General features: G+C 55.8%; 1 protein-coding gene across 3 annotated transcripts; it reads left to right on the forward strand.

The window, feature by feature from the left end:
* Positions 1-2,384: 2,384 nt before the first annotated feature.
* IL17B (interleukin 17B) lies at positions 2,385-11,073 on the forward strand. Of its 3 annotated transcripts, none has more exons than XM_023617455.2 (3): positions 2,385-2,565; positions 8,748-9,037; positions 10,741-11,073. In XM_023617455.2, exons 2-3 carry the CDS (start codon positions 8,859-8,861, stop codon positions 10,970-10,972), a joined length of 411 nt encoding a protein of 136 aa, XP_023473223.1. In that variant the 5' UTR covers positions 2,385-2,565; positions 8,748-8,858; the 3' UTR covers positions 10,973-11,073. The 3 variants fall into 3 exon arrangements, with proteins under 3 accessions (XP_023473223.1, XP_070089130.1, XP_001503824.1); XM_070233029.1 differs by lacking the exon at positions 2,385-2,565 and adding an exon at positions 4,482-4,627; XM_001503774.5 differs by lacking the exon at positions 2,385-2,565 and adding an exon at positions 6,333-6,710.
* The last annotated feature ends 265 nt before the right edge of the window (positions 11,074-11,338 follow it).

Here is an 11,338-nt window from a genome sequence, read left to right on the forward strand (position 1 = left end):
AGCCTTAAGTTTCTGAGGCTGTTTTCCGAGGGGAGGCAGGGTGGGGACAGAGGCCTCGGCTATGGCCACCAAGGCTCCTTGCTGAAGGGTGGTGTGATGTGTCTCAGTGTTGCTGCCTGTCCCCTAGGTGGTGGGTGGTGAGTAGCTCTCAGGGTTTCTCCACTCCCTCAACAAGTCCTGCCGTGGTCAGAGCCGGCCCCAGGCTCCGGAGCCAGGCACACACGAAGCACGTGTGTGAATACGTGTTCGCTGCATTCCAAAAGCTTTCACCTCCTGACTCTTCAAAACGGTAACCAGACAAAACGCACACACACAAGACTCCTTCCACAGATTCGCACCCACACACGTGTCCTCCAGAACAAGCACAACAAAAATAGCGCTACCTGAGCCGATGGCAGAAGCCAATGTGTAAGGCAGACTTTGATCAAGACCACCCATTTTTAGCTTTGTTCAGGGGAGCAGGCTTTTGACTCCAAGCGGCAGAGGAAGTCCCTCTCCCGCCCCCACTCCACCTCCCCCTGGACTCCTCTCCCACAAACAGCCCAGGCTTCTTCCTCCACTGGGGTCCTGGCTCTGGGGGTCTGAAGAGAACATTTCTCACACTGTACCTTTTTCCTGCATTTGCTGGAGGATGAGGCCTCCCACCCAAGATCGACGCAGACCCACCCAGCAAGAGGAGGGGCTGACAGCTTTGGGGGAAAGTCAGAACTCTGGATCTTGTAAGTCCAGACGTCCTGTAAACTCTGACCAGAGTATAAACATCCCCCGGGACCCAGGGGAGGATATGCCGTGGGCGGGGGGCCCGGCGCCTCCGTCTGCTCTGGGGACAGGCTGTTTATTCCATATCTCTTGTGGGCCCCCTTGGGCTCCTTCCTGTCCCAGGCCTGGGAAAGTCGAGGCAGGCAGGACAGCCCCACAGCGGGGCCTGAGGCCTTTGATACAAGACTGGGACAGCTCAGGGCTGGAGGGGAACATTTAAGGCTCAACAAACCCAACATTTCCTCTTCTTGAGTCTCCCTCACAGCATCCAACTGATCGACGGGCCTCTGCTGATGCATCTCAGCTGATGGGGAGCTCACACTTTCCTGGGGCAATCCATTCTATTCCTGGGATTCTGGCAGTTGGAAAGTTCTAGAAGAGAGCTGACTAGAATTGTTCTCTGTGACCTGATGGAGCAGAGCTAGGAACAACGTGTACAGCAAAATAATAGCAGGACCATTCATGGAGCACCATGCTGTGCCAGGCAATTTACATGCATTATCACATTGAATTCCCACTCCTTTCAAGGAGAACACAGTAGGCTCAGAGAGGTTAGGTCACTCCCCCAAGGTGATCCAGCTGTTGCATGGAGGGGCCTGGGGTTCAGGTCACTCTGGTTCAAAGTCTGTGCTTTAAATATTAATCTATAATTGTTCTTCACAATCAAAAAGCAAAAATAGCACACACGCCCACCAAAACACCATACAACAAACACAGACACACACGAAACCGACCAAATTACAATAAAAACAGCCCAGACTTGCCAAATATTAAACATCAGTTGTATGCCAGGCAAATCATATTTTTTATGATAAATCCATTTTAACAACCCTAAGAGGAAACTGAGGCTCATTAAGGTTAGGAAGGGTGGACATGGCCACCTAAGAAGGGACACAGCCATTTCTGAAGTCTGCAGTCTCCCACTACACCATATCACATCACAGGAGGGGAGCTCAGCATAATGAAAGAGAAAACTTTTATGATTATGACTTTCAAAAGCTAGAGGTTTACAAAGCGGGGTGTGCATCCTCAGAGAGAAATGATCTCCCTATACAGGCAGGAGGTATCCAGTGAAGATGCTTTCCAAGGGGTCCCTCCACTGGTAGGGGCTGCACAAGATCTCCACAGCTCCGAGGTTCTGTGGGTAGCGAGCGCTAACAAGAGACCAGCTACCGTGGGGAGCCAACCTGCCACCCAGGAACACAAACTTGGTGTTTTCAAGGCTGGATGCTGGGCCGAGGGGAGGCCTCAGCCCCCCAGTCCCAGAGCACAAGCCCATCTCTTGGAGCCCTCCCTCAACTCGAATTTCCCTGACCGCCCCCTCCCCCCCACCCCCGCCACCTCCCCCCTAGTTGGGGAGAAGGCACTGGCACCTGGCCTGGGCAGAGGGTCATGTGGGTGTGGCGGCCCCTCTGCACATCCCAGGGGCCGCCGATTCACCCGGGCCTTTCCCTTTTTTGAGAACTGGGAGTCTGCTGGCTGGGTCTGTTCCCACCAACAGTGTTCCCGTCCAGGGAGCTTAAAATAGTGCCTCTTGGCTGGGGCTCTGGAGCGAGCAGGGAGGCAGGCATTTGTGCAAATATGGGCCTGGGAGAAGGACTCCGACCCGGGGGGGTGGTGCGGGTGGGCAGCACAGCAGGAGAGCCAAGACCTCCTGGGGAGGATGCGCCCTCCTGGTCACAGCCCCCTTCATCTTGCAGCAGAGGCGCCTGCTAATCTGCTCTGCCTGCCCACCTGACTGGGTCCACTTGGGCAAGTCTTTAGGCGGAATCCCGCAGGTCCTCCCCACCCAACAGAGCCTCCAAGGTAGGTCCACCGGGAACAGGGAGCCTCTGCGTTCTTCTGCTGGTTCTATCCTTGTCCCCGCCTCATATTGCCTTTCCTACCTAGAAACACTGCAGAAGCATCCCTGAAGGCCCAACTCAAAACGTGTTTTAACCATAACAGTGACAATGGCAGCTACCATTAATTGAGCGCTCACTTTTGTCAGGCACTCTGCTAAGTGCTTTAATATGCATTGTCTCATTTGATCCTCATAGCTATCCATTGAGAGTTAAGTTATTATCCCCTCCAATGTGCAGAAGAAACTAAGGCTCAGAGAAGCCAAGTAACTTTCCCAGGTCACACAGCCGTGACGGGATAGAGGCAGGATTAAAACTCAGGTCTATCAAGCTCTGCAGTCTGAACTCTTACCCCCTGGGCTGCACCTCCTCCTTCAGGTCCCCAGGGCTCTGGTCTCCCGTTCTCCATTCCAGCATTTTCACCCTGAAGTACAGCTGTTCTGATTCCATGCATCAAATATTTGGTCAATGCCTACTGTGTGCCAGGAACATTGCTGGGTCCCATGCCCACACCCTGAGTTCTCAGATCCCCTGAGGACTCTGGTTTGGGCTTGGACTCAATGATCTCCCCTAAGCTCCGGGCCCGGTCTATTTGAGGATGTCAGGATGGGGCTGGGGCTAGCAGAGACCCTCCCGGATGCCCAGCGACCAGCCGCACGCTGCCCTCCTCTCCTGGCTGCAGTGCTTGTCTCCTTCCTCCCCTACAGGGAACAGCACGTGCAGGAATCAGACAAAGTTGCCTTGAATCCTTTGTGACTTTGCGCGTCTGGAGCCTCAGTTTCCCCATCCGCAGATTCAGGATAAAATTAGGGTGGTTGGGAGGATTTAACGAAACAATGCACATGCAGGACTTAGCACAGTGCCTCGCAGTCAGTACGTAGATATTAAGTGCCAGCGATTATTATTACTAATTGTTATTTTCTGAAAATTATGGTGTCTAGGTTCCAAATGCCTAGCACATAGTAGGTGCTCCCCGAAGGGAATCACTCACACATCAGAGGGAGGCCCCCCACCCCATCCTGCCCTGACTCCCAGCTGGCTGTGCCATTCCTGCCGGGAGGTGGAAGGCGTCCTGGGCAGGGTCGCTCAGGCAGCTGGTGAGTGCCCACTCACCAGCCCCCTCATTTTCAGTCCCAGGGCCCAATCCAGGGAAAAGCGACGGCTGGCGGCTGGCGAAGCTCCGGCAGGTTGCCGCCCTTCTCTGGGACATCTGGCTTTCTGGTGGTGCCACCTGGCGGAGAGCACAGCACGGCTCCTGGATGAGCTGAGGGCTCTGGTGGCTCAGAGCACAACCACCCCCGTCCCTCAGTCTCCAGCCCATGCGCCCCTCCGTCATTCACATGTACCCACCACCTCCCGTGGGAACAGACCTCAGACCCCACCTTGGTGTGGGGCAGAAGGCCCTGCCCAAGTTCCTATGGTTCCCTCTTGGGCCTGGCTTGGGTTTGGGTCCCACAGTGGTCTGCCAGGGTTCACACTCAGGACATCCCCGAGTGCAGATGACCCTTCAGTGGTTTCTAGAAACTGAGGCTGGAGGAAGGGCCCTCCTCCTGGCCTGAGATGGCCCAAGAATGGGAAACCCAAAGCTGGTCACTGGGCCTATCCCTGACTCCCCACAGCCCCTTCCTGGGTACCCCACAGTTCCTTCTCCCCATTGTGAGGGGTCTTGGGCCCCCAGAAGGACTGGCCTAGCTCCTGGGCTCCCTCCAGACCAGCAAAGAGGCCCAGCCTGGCTCTGACCTGTGTGTATACAGTTTGGGGGAAGAGTAGTAAGAACTAGGAGCCTGAGCTGTGCTCCCACCTCCGGCACAAACATGCTGTGTGAGCTGGGTAAGGCCGGTCCCTCCCTGGGGGCTGGTCTCCTTGTGGTAAAATGGGGGTGGGGGTGGGAGCATGAGCTAAATGATGGGTAAGGACCCCTGCGGTTCCCAGACTGGGTCCTTGTTAAAGTGCAGGTTCTGGGGCTTCCCACATCAGAACTCTGGGGCCAGGACCCCGGACAACGAAGCTGGAAGCTGGGGAGGCCGGTAAGTCCTGTCTTTGGAAGATGGAGGCAAGGGGTGTGTGTTCCAGCAGGGAAGGACCGTGTGGTGGTTTCAGGGCTCTTGAGAAGCAGAGGAACCCCCTGCACCCCAGTCCTCCTGCTTTATTCTCCCCACCTTCCTGTGGGTGCAGGGAGGGGCCACCCCAGCTGCATGTCTGTCAGAGCCCGCCGCTGGCAGCAGCAGGGGTGGCAAGGAGCCTGCATGGAATACAACCAGGCTGTCCCCGTCTTTTGCCCTCATGCTTGCTGTTTCCTTGTTCAAAGGACAGTGGCAGCGGGGCTGGGACAGCCTGGGGTGGGAGTGGGGGCCCTTGTTGCCTGAGGAGGTATTTTCAGAGTCCCCCTCCCTCTGGAGTTTCCAGTGATAGAATAGAGCCTTGTCTAGTATTTGACCAAATATGGTGGTATCTCTCGATGAGCTGGAGCCTCAGCCAGCTCCTCAGTTATGCTGTGGAAACCTGCCCTGGACAGATTAATCTTGTGACATTCAGGAGCGCCTCGTACCCCGCGTGCCTCCCCTCGGCCGATTCCTGTAAATGGCCAAGAGTGGCCCTCAGCAAGCCTGTGCAGTCCTGGCTGTCTGTTCCCAGTGTTCCTCCCCATCTTCTTCACACTCCTTCCCACCCCCTCGTCCGCCTCCCTGCGTGGACTCGCTCACTCACGTTTGGCCGGGTTGTCGCTTGAGGGGAGAGATCTTTCCCAGCAAGGGGGTCAATTCAGAAGGTGATTCCAGGACCTGTGGACCCTGGAGTCACCTGGGCTCACGAGACTGTGGCCTGAGCCCGTGAAGCCCAGGGCTCTCCCAGCCAGGAGGGTGGGCCCGAGCCGGGGGAAGGGAGAGCTGGCTGAGCAGAGAGAACCGTGCTAGCTCTACGGCGAATGTTTAGAATAACAATTCCTTTCACAATAAACAGCGAAGTGTTTATTGAGCACTTACTATGCGTTAGGCACCAAGCCAGCTGTTTAACATGGGTTATTTCCTTTACTCCTTATAATAGCTCAAGAGGTGGATGCTTTGATTATCCCCATTCTAGAGATGTGGGAGCTGAGAGACTCAGAGAGATTTGAGGGAGAAATGGGCCAGGTCACTGTCGACTCCTGGGCAGACCTCTGTTTTACAGAGAAGGAAACTGAGGCTGAGAGAGAATCAAAGTCAGAAGTAGCCCCACATGGGCAGGGCCTGGAGTGGAGACGGTCTGTACATGAGGCAGGGCGCTGCATCGGGAAGGCCAGGACAAGCGGCCGTGAGGTCCGCAGGGATCCGAGACTTGGCCTGCATGAGAGCACACATTCAGAAACATGTTCACAGCAGGCCGGAACTGTGCAGAAAATATCCCAAGAAAAACAGCCTGGGGTGGCGGATAGAGCCCTGCACAGGGATCAGGCACAAACCCCAGCTCTGTCATGTCGAACTCCCTGTGTAATCCTGGGCAAGGCCCTTCCTCGCTCCTGCCTCAGTTTCCCAGCCTGTGAACTGAGGGGGTGGGACTCTGGTCACCGAGGGCCATTGAGCTCACCTGAGGCTGGCTGAGGCTGAGTGCCTGAGACTGTTTCTCTGGGACATGTGGCCTGTGTCCCGCTCCTGGCCAGCACACTCTGAGAACTTTGGCTCTCCTGACCAACGGACAGCCCGTACCTCCTCCCCCTTCGCCCGGTTGCCATCCCCAAAGCAAACGAAGCTGATTGTCTTAGCCGGCTCTGTGGGTGCTGGCCGGGCGGCCGGCCGCAGGCCACAGGCGGAGGTGCCACCCGCCAGAGCCCCGCCAGACACACAGGGCATTGTCCCTTAGTCAACAGCCCCTGGGCACCTCGGCCGGGCTCCTGGCCTGCCCCCACGCCCTTCGCCGCCTGCCACTGCGCCAGGCCCAGCCCGCTGGGGGCCCGAGACTCCCAGCCGATGATGAGCCCACCCACCCACCCAGCCCCCAGCAGCCCCCTGACGAGCTATAATTGCTTCGCTCCATCCTGTTGCTGCCATTCTCTTGGCGGAGGCATCTGGGGTTCCAGGCAGGCGGCAGCTGCAGGCCCACCGCCCGGCTCGCGGGATGGACTGGCCGCACAACCTGGTACGTGGCGCTTCCCCACCCCACCCCCACCCCTTTTTAAGGCCTGAGTGTTTCGCTCCTTCTTTCCTATTGATTGATGGCTGCCTCTGTTTGGTTTGGAATCTGCAGAGGTGAGTTCTCACTCTGTCTCCCCCAGCACCAGGGAGAAAGAGACTGGTCTCAGAGCCTGCAGCCATGCCCAGTAGCTCAGGCTCCCGAACTGGGCTCGGCCCGTCCACACTAATCCCTTTCAAGCCAAAGGCATCCCTGGGACGTCCTGGCAAACTCAGTTATCTGGGTTTTTCCAAAGCGTCCCTGAGTCCTGAGATCCAGGCTGTGTGACCTTGGGCAAGTCCTTCTGTTTCTCTGGTTCCCATCTGTAAAGTGAGGGACGGGGACTCGATTCTATGCTGGGTTCTGAGCAGAGAGGCAGACTTTAAGAATGCCACATGAGAAGCTCAGATGAGAGAGCCTATTGTTAGCGAGACATTTTTCTGCACCAGAATCTAGGACCAAAAAGGAAGAATTTAGTGACTTGAATCTCTGTCGTGGAGTTTGCGCCAGGAGATGGCTCTGCCAAGAGGGGCTATGCCGAAACTTGTTTCCAAGGGTCAAGACTTGCTGGGGAGCTGGATAAACCAGGCACGGCCATGCGGGCTATGGGGTGAGGGATCCAGGGCAGGGAGAAGCCAGGCCAGATTCAGCAAGATGAAGTTCCCCCTGGAGATTCCTCCCTTCTGGCCGGTCCTGCCCCCATCCAAGTCCTGGCCCTTCTCTCCGTGGCTCCCTGAGGAGCCTGGGTTCTGCTGGGCCCCCAGCTCCTCTTCTGTGTGAGCCAGAGGCTCTCCTGACACTCCTGGTTCTGGGGAGGGTGGATACAAGTCAGCGAGGAGGGGACGAGAGGGTCGAGCTTGGAGGAAGGGAGCACAGGTGTCGTGGAGATGGAGTCCAACAGGGACCCTGGCCCAAGGCCCGCGCGTCTCCCCAGCCTCATCTCATGCCCCCGCCTCCCACCTACTCTATTTCAGCCTCGCTGTTTCCCTTCACCAGCTCAGACCCCCCTCACACTGTTCCCCCTACCCGTAAGCTTTGACAGACCCCTTCTGCCCACATCTGCTTCCCTCTTATCCTTCAAAACTCTCCTGACATGTCCTCTCCCCAGAAAGGCTCTGTGAGACCCCTCCACTGCCACTGGGCTGAGCGGGTGGCCCTGCTCTTCTGTACCTACACACTGCACAGTCCTGCCGTTACACCCATGAGCAAGAATTCTGTGCTTGTTATCTTGTGTCCCGTCTGCTCTCCCTCCCAGACTGTAAGCTCCAGAGGGGCAGGGAGGATGAACTATTCATTCACTCAGACATGAGGGATCAGACAGTATGTGGAAACTGACGCGAGGCCTGCCCTTCATGGAGTCTGTGCTTAGTAGGGGGCAGACATGTAAAAGAATCACACACACAAACTGTAAGACTGCAGTCTTGCAAGGCTCGTGTGGCGTTGAGAGCCCAAGAAGGTCCATGAAGGCATCCCTGAGGAAGTGACACTGGAGCCAAGACAAGGGTGAGAGGCGTTTAGAACATGAGGAGGAGAGGTAGGATTCTGTAGGCAGCAGCCTGTGCAAAGTCCCTGTGGCAGGAAGGAGCGTGGTGACAGGACGGGATTGAGAGAAGGCTGCAGGCTGAAGCGAAGTGTGAGAGGAAGCCAGGAGTGATTTGAGGAGGGAGAGCTCAGGCCCTGGAAGGTGACTTCATCAGATTTGCAAAGCTGGGAGGTGGGGGTAGGATTTGCAGAGACCTGGTAAAGAGACTGTTGAGCTGTCCAGGGAGGTGAGGAAGGCGGTACACAGAGAGAAGTAGATGGGTGGGAGATTTTTAAGAGGCGCAACAGACAGGACTTAGTGGTGATGTGGTGCATAGGTTTTGATACACATGTGCAGTGGGCTGGTGGGACCAGGCCAGGGCATGGCAGGTGAGGGTGGCCCCTATAGTGGCCTCTTCTCTTTCCTCTCCCCTCCCTTGGTCCAGAGCTCTCTCACCTTTGCCATGTGGCCTTCCTCCCCAGCTGTTCCTTGTCATCATCTCCATCTTCCTGGGGCTGGGCCAGCCTAGAAACCCCAAAGGCAAGAGGAAGGGGCAAGGGCAGTCTGGGCCCCTGGCCCCTGGGCCTCACCAGATGCCGCTGGACCTGGTGTCTCGAGTGAAGCCATATGCCCGCATGGAGGAATACGAGAGGAACCTTGAGGAGATGGTGGCCCAGCTGAGGAACAGCTCTGAGCCAGCCAGGAGGAAGTGTGAGGTCAACTTGCAGCTGTGGCTGTCCAACAAGAGGAGCCTGTCGCCCTGGGGCTACAGGTAGGCCAGATGGGGCAGCAGTGCTGCCTAAGGGGGGTTGCAGTGGGCATGCCTTGCCCACTGTCCCCATCATTGGAACAGTTAAGACCTTGGATTCAGAGGCCTGAGTGCCTAGGTTTGAATCCTGGCTCTGCCTCTTACTGGCTGTGTGGCTTTGGGCAAGTTGCTTAGCCTCTCTGAGCCTCAGATTCCTCAACCTACCTCACTGGCTTAAATGAGATGTCCAGGGAGAGTACAGCCGTTATGGTTCTCCAAGTCTCCGCTGAAGCACTTGCAAGGCCTTCCCAGGATGTCACTTCCTCCAGCTCAGGGTACCTTGTACACCTCACTTAGTTACAGCACTTCTAGGCAGTATTGAGTTGGCTGTGTCCACATCTAGCTCTCTGCTAGACTGGGGCCTTGCACGCTGCATCAGCATAATCTAGGGGTCCTCGTGCCCCACCCAATCAAAATCTCCAGGGTTGAGGCCCACAGAGTGGTGCTTTATGCATCTCCACATGCTCAGGATGCTCAGCCAGGTTTGAGAATCAAGACCTGCGACCCCTCGATGACAGGGGTGGGGTCTCACCTGGAGCGTAGCTCCGCTGCCCAGCACAGCACCTGGCAGGCAGAAGGGGCCACATGTGCCTGTGTTGAATGAATAATGAAGAAATGCACTGACCTGAAGGATCCTCACTCACAAACCCGGGCCAAAGGTTTTTTAGCCACACAACTTATGCCCTGAGACTCCAGAATATCATGTTCAATAGAACTTTCTGGATGATGTAAAGTAAGGTATGATAGCCTCTAGCCTCATGTGACTACCGAGCACTTGAATTGTGGCTAGTGTGACTGAGGAGCTGATTTTGATTAATTTAACGTTAAGCAGCCACGTGTGGCTAGTGGCTACCACCTCTGGAATGTGGCAATTGCAAGGGTCCCTAAAGATCCTCCCTTTTCACTTTGACTTTCTTGGGGATCCTATAAAAATGTAGCTTCTGATTCAGGAGGTCTGGCGTAGGGAGGAGATTCTGCATCTTTAACAAGCTCCCAGGAGATGCGGATGCTGTGGGTCTGCAAGTCAAGTTCACCTTCCACGTTTAGCAGATGAGGAAACTGAGGCACAGAGAAGGAAAGGTCACAAGGCAAGTCTGTACTCTCAGCTCTAGGAGGGAACTCGTCTGTGTTGTCCATCGGTGAACACCTAATGTCTAGGACGGACTCACTCACATGGTGGGTATGTGAAAATAAAAATATCTGTTGAATGAATAGAAACAAGTTAGAATAGCAGCCAGGCCTCCTGACTCCTCTTCTGGCGGGGATTAGGCATCAATGTGCTCACATATCATTTTCTGCAGATTAAGTTTCCCAAGAATATAAACAAGGGAGGAGGAGTCAGGGAGACACACGGAGCCTTGGGCTTCTTTGTGATCACACAGCACAATCTAGAATACTGGGATGGGCAGCTTGCTGGATGAATGAAGAAAACTGGGTGACTGACTGGTGACCTTGAGCCGGGATAATCTTGGGTGGTGACTTGCCTTCCAGAATCTTCTATTTTCCCACCTGGAACACAGAGTTGGTTGCTGCCGTTCCTCCAGCATAGCAGTCTTGCTGTGGGAATGAAAACCCCCGTCAGGAAAGGCAGGGGCGTGGGGGGTGGGTGCCGATTTGCTCTTCCCCGGACCACCTTCTGCCCTGTGCTCTCTCCTGCCTGCCTGCAGCATCAACCATGACCCCACCCGTGTCCCTGCGGACCTGCCGGAGGCGCGGTGCCTGTGTCTGGGCTGCGTGAACCCCTTCACCATGCAGGAGGACCGCAGCATGGTGAGCGTGCCCGTGTTCAGCCAGGTGCCTGTGCGCCGCCGCCTCTGCCCGCTGCCGCCGCGCACCGGGCCCTGCCGCCAGCGCGCCGTCATGGAGACCATTGCCGTGGGCTGCACTTGCATCTTCTGAACCGCCAAGGCCCTGAGCTGGTGGGCAGTGGAGACAGCCCTCCCTGCGCCCCCATGCCAAGCAGAGCCAATGAAAAGTAAACGCTGTCTTTTCTAAAGCAAGACCTTGGGTTTGCTCCTTGTGGCTCTGAAGCCAACACCAAGTGGGGAGAGGAGGTTCCTGGGAGGTAGAGTTCAGATCAACAGAAAGGAGGATTTTCCATCTCTCAGAGTTCTCCAACGCTGAGAGGATAGGCTATTTAAAAAGTACTGCATTCGTCTCTACTGTTTAGGACAGTTGTATACTTCCTTTAATTTGGGTTTATAAGCCTCTATCTCAGCCAAGGTATTGGAGCTTGGTTGGTTTAAACCTATACAGGCATGAGCA

This window comes from Equus caballus, chromosome 14 (assembly GCF_041296265.1).
Source record: "Equus caballus isolate H_3958 breed thoroughbred chromosome 14, TB-T2T, whole genome shotgun sequence".
NCBI lineage: Eukaryota > Metazoa > Chordata > Mammalia > Perissodactyla > Equidae > Equus > Equus caballus.